The sequence below is a fragment of the Mustelus asterias genome, chromosome 3 (genome assembly GCF_964213995.1).
Source record: "Mustelus asterias chromosome 3, sMusAst1.hap1.1, whole genome shotgun sequence".
NCBI lineage: Eukaryota > Metazoa > Chordata > Chondrichthyes > Carcharhiniformes > Triakidae > Mustelus > Mustelus asterias.
In genome coordinates, this window is record NC_135803.1 from 22,885,804 (window position 1) to 22,901,850 (window position 16,047).

The following is a 16,047-nucleotide window of genomic DNA, read 5'->3' on the forward strand; positions in this document are numbered from 1 at the left end:
CTATTTGCTGTGGTAGAGATCCATATTCTCAACATTCTTTGGACAAAGTTTCTTCTATTCTTTATTTGCCTTTATGGTGTCAATCTCATATTTTGGTCTCTCTTCCCCAACCCACTAAGTGGAAACATTCTGTGTCTACTCTTTCAAAACCTTCCATAATCTTAAAGACTTCAGTCACCTTTCTTGAGCAGAACAAAAGCCAGCCTGTTGATGCTCTTATGATAGATATAACCTCATAGCTCTGGTATAATCATTGTAAATCTTTATTCTTGTCTCCACTCCAGTGCCCCTATCCTTTGTATAACATGGCGACCGGAACTGTACACTTGGATGGAACTTTCCCCAAATCCTTTGCAATAAATACTAAAAACTGATTTTTAATGTCTTTATTACAGCTGCAAAATGATGAATATTTGCACAATGGTTAAGGTCTCATAACCAGAAGAATATTTGGATGATGTACGTTACGTAGGATGGGTCCAGCTCATTAATTGCTCAGAGCCTTGGCTGCCACAGGTTGCTTTGTGAAGCTTGAATAATCCCAAGGTCGTCTATTTTCTGTATAGCCATAAATTTTACGCAGCGCTACACGTGCTGCCTCTTCTTCAGCTGACAGCACAGTTTCACCAGGTCCTTCTGCAATTAGCTGCTTATCACTGCAACAAGACATTGGACATCTGTTAATACTGGCATTTCCAGGTCAGAACTTTGTCATTTCTTGTATAAATGCATGACAGATGCTATTACTGATTTAAAACCAATATATCCTGGCAAACTGATGAGTTACTTGTCATGTGAAACTTCACTAATCAACCATTTCACAAACCATTTGACTCATCCCTTCATTAAACTCAGTCAATTGGAAAAACCTAATTGTTTAGACAAGTTGAAGGAAACTATAAAATGAAAACTCACGCCTGAAAGTTGGAAGTCCAAAGGACATCCCAGTTTTGGATCAAACATTTATTGAAGCAAAATATGCGACAACTCTAGAAATATTTAATAAATGCAATTTTATTGAATTGCCCAAGAGAACAGACTTTTCCTCTTAAAATAATCATGGTGTTATTAGGAGTTGATCACTTTGTTGGACTCTATTATAAATTAAAACAGCAGCTGCACACATTCTACCGAATGCCTTTGATCCACTTTTCTCCATTCGTCAGCTTTTCTCTCTCTATTCTTAGGTTAATTGTACCAGGCACTAACCATATCACAGACCAAAACACAATAAATCATTGCACACGTTCAAAGAAGCACCCTCAGCCCAAAACCCTTTAGCTGCTGCACCAGTGATCTTTTGTGTAAGATTTAGAGTTAAGTCATTCACTGACTGATTCACAATATTCAGCTCCATTTGTAACTTCCCCAAAGTGGGAAATAATCCATACCAGACTACTGCAGGACTCTGACAGCATCCCAATTTAGACCAACAAGTGGCAGGAACAACAACCAACTCTTCAGACCTTTAACAACACCACTGGACTATTCCCACCACTGGCGCATTTGAAACTAAAGTATGCACCATCTACACGATTTGCAGCAGGTCACCAAGTTTACGTTAACAATACTGGCTAGTCAAAAGAAGATCTACCATGGAGAAGGAGAAGTAATACATCTTGGGCATGTACCACCATTTATTTACTGTTGTTAGGTTAGAGCCCAGAATCCTCTCCTTCTACACCATTACAGGACAAACAGCACAAGAACTGCATTGGTTCAAGAAGGTGGCCCACAGACAAGTTTAGGGAACCAGGAATAGGGCACTGTGATCCTACCAGTGATGTCTACATCTCAAAACCAAACTAAAAAGGCAACAAGTCCTTTCCAGAACAGTGATGTTGTAGAAAATTTAGACACTGCAATATGTGCCTGGAAATGGCACAAGCTGATGTGCTTTTACTGTTAATTAACTTATGTCTTGAGAAAAAACAAAGCAGATATGCTAACTCTCATGAATTAATTGAGAGAGAGACAATTTCTAAGTGAAGTTAAGGCTCACCGTCAATCTATAGTGGTTTATGTTTGGAGGAAAAACTCATCTTTTTAACAAGTTCCATAAACTTTTAAGAGTTTGTCTCATGATTTATGAGACTTTATTTCTTACCACTCTCTGGTCAGTATGTCACCCCCACTTTCAGGATTAGCTCTTGCACATGTTTAATTGTGTTTTTACCACCTTTAAACTCAGCATTACGGTAAAAAAAAGTAATGCAGTGCTGATAGAAGAATTTTCACCTGGGTTCTTTGCCAGCTCACAATGTTGATCAGCCAGTGTGAACTCTTCTCCAAATAAATCACAGCTAGCTGGCAAACAAACTACTCCCATTACCAGCTCCTTTGTCAAAGAAAAGATTTACCACCCAAATCAATCAATCAGCAACCCTCCCCACGGCCAGCCAATCAGCAACCCTCCCCACGGCCAGCCAATCAGCAACCCTCCCCACGGCCAGCCAATCAGCAACCCTCCCCACGGCCAGCCAATCAGCAACCCTCCCCACGGCCAGCCAATCAGCAACCCTCCCTAGTCATGTCTCATTCAATCGACAACTCTTACCACTAAATTACCGTTCCACTACATAATGCACAAATCCTGCTTCAAACATCAACTAACCTTAAGCTTCTTACCCCTCTCCAATCACCCCCCAATACTTCTCATTAGCAATTAGATTTCTCCCATTTTCCTCACAGCTAACAGTCGGTGTCTTTACTCTATGTCAAGCAACAATTTCCAAACTTCTCAGTCGCTCTTTGGTGTACTAAAGCCAGTATTTTACATTTGTACGAACAACATATGATCATATAAAATTGAACACAAAATGTAAAGATTATAATAGCCCTACCATGCATTTTTGCAACAGTTTCTTGCTGATATTAAACCCAATAAAGTTACAGCTCAAACATGTTAAATAACACTTATCACGTACCTGTACAGCCCAACGAAATACAGCGGGAGCACAGTGCTGGCTCCAGCCTGCTTGGTCAGTCTGGACTCGGGAAGAGAGATATTCCTCTTTTTCAACTCTTCCACCAATTGTCCCATGGGATTAACAAGAGGCCAGATATCAAACAGATCCTTACCAATAAGTTGAGTAACCAGAAAGTCCTATAAAAAAAACAATAAATCAGAAATTTTAAAGTCAAATACTCTATTCAAAAGTGAAGACAGAAGCAAACAGACCAAGAGCTGTTAATAGGATGTTACAGTAAGAAGTTTAACAACACCAGGTTAAAGTCCAACAGGTTTATTTGGTAGCAAAAGCCACACAAGCTTTCGAGGCTCTGAGCCCCTTCTTCAGGTGAGTGGGAATTCTGTTCACAAACAGAACTTATAAGACACAGACTCAATTTACATGAATAATGGTTGGAATGCGAATACTTACAACTAATCCAGTCTTTAAGAAACAAAACAATGGGAGTGGAGAGAGCATCAAGACAGGCTAAAAAGATGTGTATTGTCTCCAGACAAGACAGCCAGTGAAACTCTGCAGGTCCACGCAACTGTGGGAGTTACAAATAGTGTGACATAAATTCTGATTCTAGGATCGCATGATAAAGACTCAGGAGGAAAAAAGCAGAAATATTTATGTGAAATAGTGTGACATAAACCCAATATCCCGGTTGAGGCCGTCCTTGTGTGTGCGGAACCTGGCTATCAGTTTCTGCTCCGCGACTCTGCGCTGTCGTGTGTCGCGAAGGCCGCCTTGGAGAACGCTTACCCGAATATCAGAGGCCGAATGCCCGTGACCGCTGAAGTGCTCCTCAACAGGAAGAGTCCTCCTGAGTCTTTATCATGCGATCCTAGAATCAGAATTTATGTCACACTATTTGTAACTCCCACAGTTGCGTGGACCTGCAGAGTTTCACTGGCTGTCTTGTCTGGAGACAATACACATCTTTTTAGCCTGTCTTGATGCTCTCTCCACTCCCATTGTTTTGTTTCTTAAAGACTGGATTAGTTGTAAGTATTCGCATTCCAACCATTATTCATGTAAATTGAGTCTGTGTCTTATAAGTTCTGTTTGTGAACAGAATTCCCACTCACCTGAAGAAGGGGCTCAGAGCCTCGAAAGCTTGTGTGGCTTTTGCTACCAAATAAACCTGTTGGACTTTAACCTGGTGTTGTTAAACTTCTTACTGTGTTTACCCCAGTCCAACGCCGGCATCTCCACATCAATAGGATGTTACACATTCACAAATCATTTGAATCACTAGTCACACAGAACAAAAGAGCCAGCAATGCAATACAATGCTATCACATAACAAGTCAAAAATAGCATCCGCTATTACACAGAACAGATATTAGTTCCAGCACCAGGTCAAATTATACACAATTGCAGCAGCACACTGAGTCAAGAAACAAGAACAACCTAAAGTTAGATTGGAATTCTTTCAATTCCACAATATAAATGGAAGCCAAATCCCTAAAGTATCAGATATTTTAACTGGACAAGCACCAGGTAATTTACCCCCGTGCTGTTAAGCTACAGGATTTCAGCTTGTGAGTTGAGCCTACATCGATACTACTACAACTGCTGTGCCAGCGATAAGCAGCTTTGCTTGGCACAGATGTATTGTAAATCATGCTATAAATCCAGGGCAAAGTCAGAAGCAGACTTGGAATTTACGTAACTTCGTAGCATTGAAGAAAAAGAGCACTGCACATTTGCAGTCCAGTTGTACTGTAATAACTATGTATAATATAGTGAGACACACAAATATTTAAATCTGGACATTAGAAGAAATCTGCAGCAGGGTTCCAAGAACCCATCAAGCCAGGTCCTCCCTCTCCCATGAATAGAATTTAGTTCTGATTTCCCCACCGCCTGCCACCCACTGCCATTCTGACCAGTGGACAGTCCAAATTCATTTTACTCAAAACTCCTTTTGTTGGCAAAGGTGATTTTAGTTCCTTCACTTTGTAATTCTGAGTTTACCCTGCAGTCCTCCTCGCATTATTTTAAAAAGATTCTGCTAATTTTCTCCCCTCCTAAAAATACTGGAATATGATTGCTAGGTGAGCTCCAATACTTGACCAGAATTAGTACTCATGTAGCTATGGCTTTCATTTTGAATGCATTGCACTTTAATGAGATGAAACGGCTCCAAGTGAAATGAGTTTTCAGTAATCTCAATCCAGCAGGCAACAGCAAAAACTTGTCCACAAATTAACAATCTTAGAGAAGCCATAAAGTTGGCCATGTAGGAAATCATCATAGAGTGCAGAAGGAGGCCATTCGGCCCATCGAGTCTGCACCGACCACAATCCCACCCAGGCCCTACCCCCACATATTTACCGCTAATCCTTCTAACCTACGCATTTTAGGATTCTAAGGGGCAATTTTTAACCTGGCCAATCAACCTAACCCGCACATCTTTGGACTGTGGGAGGAAACTGGAGCACCTGGAGGAAGCCCACGCAGACACGAGGAGAATGTGCAAACTCCACTCAGACAGTGACCCGAGCATCGAACCCGGGACCCTGGAGCTGTGAAGCAGCAGTGCTAACCACTGTGCTACCGTATTAGAGTTTGGGGTTTAAAGCAAGATAGAGAGAGTTTTACTCTATGCCTGGGTTTGCTGCACAACTTTGATGTTAGCTAAAAGAATTATAAATAATTTTCCATCACTGACATCTCTGACTTCACTAATTACAATTTTTGCCAAAATATATAAACTAAAGATTGGGAAGCTAAAAGTTCAACTAAAATAGATAAACTATTGCCAACATTCAAACATGCCAAGTGCTATTGTCCTCGTTCTTTGGTTTTGTGTATTAACACTTTAGCAAAACATACATTTCTTCATTAGTACCAGCAATTCTGTTTAATATCTTCCTTGCAATCACATAACATACCAATGGATATTTTGTTTTTAAGTCCACTTGGTATCCTCACCTTTCGTACAGCCTGACCCTAACTAGAGCCCAACCCTATAGAGTTCCTGACATACATCCCTTTCCTCATTAGCTCCAGCTCCAACTTAAAACCCATCTTTTTGACCATGTTTCTTGTTAACCCTCCTAATATTTCCTTGTGTCAAAATTATCAAGCACAGAATGAGGCCATTCAGCCTGTCATGCTGACTCTTTGGAAGTGCTGTTCAATTTGTCCCATTTCCGTTTTTCCCATAGCTCTACAAATATTTTCCTTTACAAGTATACATCCCATTCCCTTTTGAAAGGAACAATTAACAACTGCTTTTGCCACCCTTTCAGGCAATACAATCCAGCTCTCCAGCTCATAATCTAAAAACTAACTGGTTCTTTAGTCGATTACCTTAAATCTGAGACTGCTCAGGTTACCAATCTTCCCGCCAGCCCCACCATTCATTTTCACTTGATTATGCCTCTGTGAAACAACTTGGGATATTTTTCTACCTTAAAGATGCTATGTGAATTATATGAACGCAGTAACGATAGCAGTGCAATTGATATAAATATATATTTTTTATGTTTAAATGGAATGTTTGTTCTTTCTGCTACACGGTCGGTATGTCTGGTGGGAAAACAACTCAGATGCTGGGAGAGCAGGAAAATTACTCGTTTTAGCCTTGCAGAAAAAAGTGGTTAATTTAAGTAGAGTTAATGGTCTTTTGTTTACTTAAGTTCCCCTAGGATTTCTGATTAGAGTGATTGACAGGGTCATGTGATGATGTGGTTTGAGTGCATTCCTGGGTCTGCAGCAGAGAGAAACGGCTTTTGCAGAAAGCAGTTTAGTTTGCAGCTGAAACCTGGTTGAATTTACAGGCTTCTGTAACACATTTTCTCTCTGAAAGCTTCAAGACTGCATTCACTCATTATAGCAAGTTATATTTATAGTTGCTAACTATATTTTAAGTGACATTTAAGTTTGTTAGAAGCATATTGCTTATTTGGAACTGAAACAGTGAAAATTAGAAATTAAAGTTGCTTCCTTTTCATTTTTAAATATTGTTCAACTGTTAATAGTTAAGCTGGTTCATTTGTAGAGTTTTATTTAAACTGTGTCATTAAATAAAAAGTTTGTTTAACTATAACTGAGCGTTACTCAGTTAATGGTAGGGTGTTGGGGGAGAGTTACAGAACAAAGAGATCTGGGGATACAGGTTCATAGCTCCTTGAAAGTGGAGTCACAGGTGGACAGAGTGGTGAAAAAGGCATTCAGCATGCTTGGTTTCAGTGGTCAGAACACTGAATGCAGGAGTTGGGACGTCTTGTTGAAGTTGTACAAGACATTGGTAAGGCTACATTTGGAATACTGTGTACAGTTCTGGTCACCTTATTACAGAAAGGTTATTAAACTAGGAAGAGTGCAGAAGAGATTTACTAGGATGCTACCGGGACTTGACGGTTTGAGTTATAAGGAGAGAACATAAGAACATAAGAAATAGGAGCAGGAGTAGGCCATCTAGCCCCTCGAGCCTGCCCCGCCATTCAATAAGATCATGGCTGATCTGAAGTGGATCAGTTCCACTTACCCGCCTGATCCCTATAACCCCTAATTCCCTTACCGATCAGGAATCCATCTATCCGTGATTTAAACATATTCAACGAGGTAGCCTCCACCACTTCAGTGGGCAGAGAATTCCAGAGATTCACCACCCTCTGAGAGAAGTTCCTCCTCAACTCTGTCCTAAACTGACCCCCCTTTATTTTGAGGCTGTGCCCTCTAGTTCTAGCTTCCTTTCTAAGTGGAAAGAATCTCTCCACCTCTACCCTATCCAGCCCCTTCATTATCTTATAGGTCTCTATAAGATCCCCCCTCAGCCTTCTAAATTCCAACGAGTACAAACCCAATCTGCTCAGTCTCTCCTCATAATCAACACCCTTCATCTCCAGTATCAACCTGGTGAACTTTCTCTGGACTCCCTCCAAGGCTAATATATCCTTCCGCAAATAAGGGGACCAATACTGCACACAGTATTCCAGCTGCAGCCTCACCAATGCCCTGTACAGATGCAGCAAGACATCTCTGCTTTTATATTCTATCCCCCTTGCGATATAGGCCAACATCCCATTTGCCTCTTGATCACCTGTTGCACCTGCAGACTGGGTTTTTGCGTCTTGATAAACTGGGACTTTTTTCTCTGGAGCGTAGAAGACCGAGGGGTAATCTTATAGAGGTCTATAAAATAATGAGGGGCATAGATTAGCTAGATAGTCAATATCTTTTCCCAAAAGTAGGGGAGTGTAAAACTAGAGGGCATAGGTTTAAGGTGAGAGGGGAGACTTGCAAAAGGGTCCAGAGGGGCAATTTTTTCACAGAGGGTGGTGAGTGTCTGGAACAAGCTGCCAGAGGTAGTAGTAGAGGCGGGTACAATTTTGTCTTTTAAAAAGCGTTTAGACAGTCACATCGGTAAGACGGGTATAGAGGGATATGGGCCAAATGCGAGCAATTGGGACTAGCTTAGGGGTTTAAAAGAAAAAGGACGGCATGGACAAGTTGGGCCGAAGGGCCTGTTTTTACATGCTGTAAACCTCTATGACTCTATAAAAATATCTCTACTTTGTCAGTAGAATCATTCCTGGAAGGAAACATCCTTTCCTCACATTTATGCCAAAAATAGAAAAATCATTGAGGTCTCGTCTGGCTTCATGATAGATATATCTTGAGGTTCTGGTTGTTCCTGCTCATACAACCTGTAAATCTGCTTGAATTTCAAGCTATTGTCCTGTACCGAATGTAGTCTCTTGTTATTATTTACAACGTAGTCCATTGCCCCTCCCCCCCGCCTCCATTACAGTCCCAGTATCTTACCCGCATAAATAAGCTGGTTCTTTCACTTCCACTGCTCTCAAGCAAAGCTCCAACAAGAGCAAAGAATGTTCTTTGTAAAATCTCCTCTGGCACTGGGAACTCTGCACTTAGTATCAAGTCTTCCACAGCTAGGTTCCTGGCAACATGGCACACAACCTGTGACCCTGTGATGTGACTAGTAAATGCCTTAACACCATCAACAGGTAAGTTTGGATAGGCATTACTGAAACAGTCTTGGAAGTAAGTGTCTGCAAACAATGAGCCTTTGTCAAATAACTGTTGATTGTCTTTGAGATTTAACTTGATGTCCTCTCCTCCCAGTCTAAGTTCCCGGCGGCGTGCTTCCTCAAACGTAATATAGCAGGGATTGATGAACGCTGTTTTGAGAAGATCCAGGTTGAAATTCTCATGAAGACGTTGACCAAAGGCCACTATTTCAGCATGGTAGTCCCAGTTTGGCTGCTGTGATCTGACAATGCAACAAAATATTTTAAATACAACTCTCTCTGTTCCCTCTCACAGATCAATCATATTTGATGCTTTTATTAAAATGATATATTAATTTAAAATACTGCACTACTATAACATATCTAGAACCCAGTCTCAAGACTCTTGGCAATATCACTCTGTACTGTATGCTGGATGAATGAGATAACACAAGTGTCTCAGTAGCCAATTTTCCTTTCTTCTCTATGAGAAATCAGTTGCCTCTATTTGATGCTCACACACCCTCAGACAAATCAAAATTTTGTCATGACAATCAGATCTTATCACTCCATGGCACAATACATCAATTGGTTACATAAGGGGGCCACTGGTACTCACACAGATAACTGAGGCGCTAAGTTTCTAAGATTCATTTGATTATCCTTGCTCGGTGATGCTGACAGCTTAATAGGTCAATTACAAACTTAGGAGTATGGAATATGATACAGCAGTTCAGCATTCTTAGCCATGGACGTATTGTTCAAATTTGTATAATACAGATTAGAATCTTGATTACAGAATCACAAGATTCCAAACTACTGACAGCACACTGTAACTGGAAACTACTTTGCTCCATAGCCAAAGCATCTTTAGGAATAGTTTCCATTCCTATTCCTGGATCGGCATCAAAGAATCCAGGATTGGTCCTCTCAGTTACAAACTATCCTTTGGCAACAGCATTCACAGACACAAGATGCATACACTAGCAGCACCCAGGTCTACCACTTCACCATCGCTCTCGACTGCTTTGTTGCCTCTGCACCATCTCACTGCTCACCTGCCATCTACCTAGTCTCGGGCAAGTCAGTTTTTGCTCATTAAAAACTGGCAAGACCACAAACATCATTCTCAGCTTCCACGAGTTTTGTATCCTTGGTAATGCCATCGTCCCTCTGCCGGTCTCAGCTTGAATCAAAAAGTTGGCAACCTCTCTACCCAATTCAAACTAAGCTGCTGCCCTTACTTTCCCCTCTTTTACATCTACCTATGACCTTCCTCAGTAATCATCATTCATACTTTCGTCATCTCCAGACTCAGCTATTCCAATGCTCTCCTGACCAGCATTCTATCCTCCCTAAACTTCAATTTATCCAAACTCTTGTGCTCATAGGCTACTGCCCTAAGTTTTAATTCTGCTAGTCTATCATTCCTGTCATTGTTGACGACCAATTATTTCCATATCCTGCTTCAGTGCACCAATGTCTCCATTTCTCTTACCCCAGTCTTTTAAGACAACTCTGCCCCTCACCATTGCCAAACATTCTTTCGGCTCTCTCGGTCCCTTGGTTTAGTTCCCTCGCTAACCTTCAGCCTCTCCAACTTTAATGCCCTTTTCGAACATAACAAAATGTTATCACCTCTCCAAACATCTTCATTGGCTTGACCACCTCTGTGGAGCACCGAGAAACATTTGTCATATAAAAATGCAAGTTGCTGTAACGTACAACATAAATGAAGCTAGTGTACTAAGTACAAAACAGCAAAGACAAATTTATATTTTTTTCATTCAGAGCACCCATTCACTTGTGTCTATAAGGCCCTGTGGCCTGCTCCCTGTGCGCGTTCATACACACCGAGGTTGAGGCGGTGGAGGCCCTTCAAGTTTTTTCTTTCTTTCCATTAGTAACATGTAAGATTTCATCCATCTCTTCTTCTCCCTGGTCTGTGTGAATAGGGGGATGGTGTGACTGAGAGAAAGCCTTTGTCTGAAGGGACTGAGAACACTTCGGAACAGCGCCAGCGACGCCATGACAGATCCCAGAGCCGGCCTCAATCCGCGCCTGCGCACTACAAACGCTCACGCCAGGCCCAGAATACGCGTGCGCATTGCGAATCCGCGGAGCCCCTCAGATAACGCATGCGTATTGTGAACTCTCCCGCATCCTACACATGCACATTGCGAATCCTCTGGGACCCCTCAAACTGCGCTTGCGCAATGTGAATGCAGGGCGACCGGGAAGCGCCTGCGCAGTCGGGCTGGTCGTAGCACTTGTTAACTTGCTGGTGGATGGTAATGATATTCCGGCACTGACCAAAAAGAATAGGGGCAGTAATACCACGAAGTAGATATTTTCACTTATTCATGAACAATTGCAGCACAGTACAAAACCAAAATACTCAGGATGCTCTAAGTCTGAAATAAAAACAGAAAATGTTGGCAATACTCAGCTGGTCATATAGTATCTGCAGAGAGATAATTCTGCAGATTATCTGCAGAATAATGATGACTCTCAACCAAGGATTCCGGCGCTCCCCTGCTTTGGTTGACAGAGCCCTTAACTGTGACGATCCTGTTCTAGCACTTATGCCCTCACCCATTCTCCTCCATCCTAGAACCACAATAGGATTTCCCTTGTCCTCACTTCTCACCCCACCAGCCTCCATACTGAAAGGATTATCTTTGGTTATTTCTGCCATCTCCAGCATGATGCTAGCACCAAACACACATTCCCTTCCCCTCCTCTGCCAGCATTCCAAAGGGACCATTCCCTCTATCCACTACTCAATTACCCCCAACAATTTGTCTTTTTCCCACGACACCTTCCATGCAGGAAGTGTTAACATTTGTACTTTCCCTTCCCTACTCCTAACTGTCCACGCCCCCAAACACTCCTTCCAGGTGGAGCAATGACTTACTTGTACTTCTTCATTCTACTGAATCTGCTGCTCACAACATGGTCTCCACCTCATTGGGGAGATTGAATGCAGATTGGTTTGCTTTACAGAACACCTCCATTCAGTCCACAAGCATAACCCTGAGCTTCTGCTTGCTTGCCATTTCAATTCACCATCTTGCTCTCACGTTCACATTTCAGTCCTTGGCCTGCTGCAATGCTCAATGCAAGTTCAAGGAACAGCTCTTCTGATTAGGCACTCAATATTGAGTTCAACAATTTCAGACCATGAACTCTGTCTCTCACCTTGGTTCTGTTTGCCACTTGCTGGTTTAAATCTTGCTTTTGCTTTTGGACATTATTCAAACATTTACACTCACCAATTTGCATTAATGCTTTGTCTCTTTATTACAACCATTACTACTCCCTTTATCTTTTCATCCATGACACTTTTTGTCATTTAATCTCTGTCATCCTTGACTCGACCCCAAATCTTCCTATGTTCCTCCTAGTTCCCCCTTATAATGGTATATTTCTCCCCATCTTCAGTTCAGAAGGAGTCATGTTTGACTCAAAATGTTAACTCCTTTTCTCTCGCCACAGATGCTGCCCAGTTCTTTGTTCTATAGCCTAACCCGAATGGTGGGGTAATTTTTGGAAAAGTCCTGAGGGACCGTATTCATCATTTAGAAATGCATTGATTAGTGAAGGAGAAAAAATAGAACTCCATCTGGAGATGTGTGAGGCAATGCATTCTGGGAAGGGCAAATAAGGCAATGAAATACGTAATAGATGTACATGAGAAATATAGAGGCGCAGAATGACTTTGGGAGTGCATAATCACAGATCCCAAAGGTAGCAGGACAGGTCAATAAGATGATTGAGAAGGTAGAGGGAATGGTTTCCTTTTTTCTCCAAGACATGATACAGGAGTGGAAAAGCTATGTGAAAATTGCATAAAGCAGTAGCAAGGCTGCGACCAGAGAACTGTGTGGCGTATTGGTATTGGTCACATTACATGATAGTGATCGCACTAGAGAAGGCACAGAGGAGAAACACAATGATGTTCCACTAATGGAGAGAAGTTTAAATAGACTGCAGTTGTTTCCAACAGAAGAGACGAAGTGAAGATTTAATTGAGATGCACAAAATGTTGGGGTGGGGTGGGTGGGAGGAGGGGAAGAAATGAGCTAGATTGAACAGGAAAGAAATATTTTCCCCAGCAGAAAGGATAGTAACCACATCGATAAATGTAAAGTGATTAGTTGAAGTATTATAAAGGAATTGAGGAGAATTTCTTTTCATCTGAAGAACAGTGTGAGGTCTGGAACTGCCCGAAAGGATGGTACAGGCAGAAACTCTCATCACATTTTAAATGTATTTAGATATGCACCTCAAACATTGTAACCCACAAGATTGCAGCCAAGAGCTCCAAAACAGGATTAGGTCGGATTGCTTTTTCAGCCAGCACAGATATGATGGTTTCCAACTATGTAAATTTATGTGATGCTATTAGATACATCCTCAATTTTATTACAACTGTGGCTGGTGCAGAAATTACAGGAAATTATGAAAGGCACAGAATTTGGAGTCATCCCTCGCCCCCCCCCCTCCCCCCCCCAACAATTACATTCTACACAACATAACCAGCAACAATGCACCCCTCCCCAATGAGCTCAATGCAGTCTCTGCCCGTTTTGGGCAAGAGGTCAGCGAGAGCACATCTTCCACCCCTGAAGCCTCGGCCGAACCGGTATCTGAGGTCACCATCGCAGATGTCAGATCAGCATTCTTGAAACTTAACTCACGGAAAATGACTGGGCCAGATGGAATACCCGGATGAGCACTCGGATCCTGTGTGGACCAGCTGGTTGAGGTATTTGCAGACATCTTTAACCTCTCCTTACACCGATCTGAGGTCCCTACCTGCTTCAGGAAGATGACCATCATCCCTGTTCCAAAGAAAAGCCAGGCCTCAATGACTATCACTCAGTGATTCTGACATACATCATTATAAATTGCTTCAAAAGGTTAGTCATGGCATGCATGAACTCCAGTCTTCCAGATTTCCTGGATACACTACAGTTCACCTATCGCTGCAAAAGTTCCATCTCCCTGGCTCTACACTCAACCGTGGAACACCTGGATAACAAAGACACTTATGTCAGACTCCTTCTTATTGACTACAGCTCAACCTTCAACACATTATCCCAACATAACACATCGCCAAACTTCATGGCCTGGGGCTCAGCTCCTCCCTCTGCAACTGGATTCTAGACTTCCTAACCCACAGACCGCAATCAGTAATGATAGGCAACAACACCTCCTCCACGATCATCCTCAACATCGGTGCCCCGCAAAACTGTGTCCTGAGCTTCTTCCTATGCTCCTTATACACCTATGACTGTGTGGCCAAATTCTGCTCCAATTCCATTTTCACGTTTGCTGCTGATATCACCATAGTGGGTCAGATCTCAAACAATGATGAGATGGAATACGAAGAGACAGAGTAAAACAAAGGAAATAGTTATTGACTTCAGGAAGCGTAGTGGAGAACATGCTCCTGTCAACATCGATGGTAGTCATGATGTGGAGATGCCCTGTTTGTGAACAGAACTCCCACTTACCTGATGAAGGAGCAGCGCTCCGAAAGCTAGTGGATTTTGCTACCAAATAAACCTGTTGGACTTTAACCTGGTGTTGTGAGACTTCTTACTGTCGACATCAACAGTGATGAAGTGGAAATGGTCAAGAGCTTCAAGTTTCTAGGTGTCCAGCTCCCTCCACACTGACGCTACAGTTAAGAAAGCCCACCAACACCTATACCTTCTCAGGAGGCTAAGGAAATTTGGCATATCCACTATGACTCTCACCAATTTTTACAGATGCACCATAGAAAGCATCCTTTCCTGATGTATCACAGCTTGGTATGGCTCCTGCTCTGACCAAGACCACAAGAAACTATGAACGGTTGTGAAAGTAGCCCAGTCCATCCTGCAAGCCAGTCTCCCATCCATTGACTCCATCTACACTTCCCGCTGCCTTGGAAAATAATCAAGGACTCCATGCATCCCGAACATACTCTCTTCCACTTTCTTCCGTTGGGAAAAGATACAAAAGTCCAAGATCACGTACCGACCAACTCAAGAACAGCTTCTTCCCTGCGGCCGCCATCGGACTTTTGAATGGACCTACCTTATATTAAGTTGATCTTTCTCTACACCCTAGCTATGACTGTAACACTATATTTTGCACTCTTCTTTCCTTTTCCCCTCAGTACTCTATGAACAGTATGTTTTGCCTGTATACAATATTTTTCACTGTATCCTAATACATGTGACATTAATAAATCAAATCAAATTTTTGGCACATTATCTGTTGGAAGTTTTTGACATTTTGGTACTTATGGCAGTTACTGTTGTAATGTGACATTTTCTTGGTGTGCAAACTTGTTGAGTGATAACAAGATTAACATGGAGGTCAATGGTCAACAACACCTTCTTTGGGCATAGTACCTGAAGAGAGAGATTGCGATGGAGGGTTTATTCACCACTGAGGCAACAATACAAGGCAACAGCCCTTTTCGAATCTCCAGGCACAAAACATAACAGATCAAACCAAATAAAATCGGGTTTCAAGGGCCATATTGTCAGAGGTTGCATAGTGCCCCCAACAGCACATGATGTGCACTCCTATTCTACACTATAACCCATCACATCTATTTCTGAATTTAAAATAAAAAACTTCCAATTCCTGATTAATCATGGAATTACAAGTTTAGAAATGTGGCAAATTCCTGCTGAATCTCAAAATGTGGAGATTGTCAATATGCGCGATCTTCTTGGAGACTTGATTACCTGTAAAGACTCGCATTCCAACCATTATTTTGTAAATTGAGTTTGTGTCTTTATATGCCCTGTTTGTGAACAGATCTCCCACTCACCTGATGAAGGAGCAGCGCTCTGAAAGCTTGTGCTACCAAATAAACCTGTTGGACTTTAACCTGGTGTTGAGAGACTTTTTACGAATCTCAAAAAAAGTGCAGAAATTAAAACACCACCCATAATCTGCCTTGGGTACTTATGGGTTAAAATAGAATACGGTACCATAAGCTTATGGTATTTGCTACCAAATAAACCTGTTGGACTTTAACCTGGTGTTGTGAGACTTCTTACTGTGCTTACCCCAGTCCAACGCCGGCATCTCCA

At 42.0% G+C, this 16,047-nt stretch overlaps 1 protein-coding gene across 1 annotated transcript; it reads right to left on the reverse strand.

Annotated features, from left to right (window-relative positions):
• Window positions 1-373: 373 nt before the first annotated feature.
• On the reverse strand, window positions 374-11,052 carry mrpl44 (mitochondrial ribosomal protein L44). Its single transcript, XM_078201944.1, has 4 exons — window positions 10,799-11,052; window positions 8,739-9,207; window positions 2,928-3,106; window positions 374-656 (listed from the first exon to the last, which is right to left on the reverse strand). Exons 1-4 carry the CDS (start codon window positions 10,972-10,974, stop codon window positions 488-490), a joined length of 993 nt encoding a protein of 330 aa, XP_078058070.1. The 5' UTR covers window positions 10,975-11,052; the 3' UTR covers window positions 374-487.
• Window positions 11,053-16,047: the final 4,995 nt, after the last annotated feature.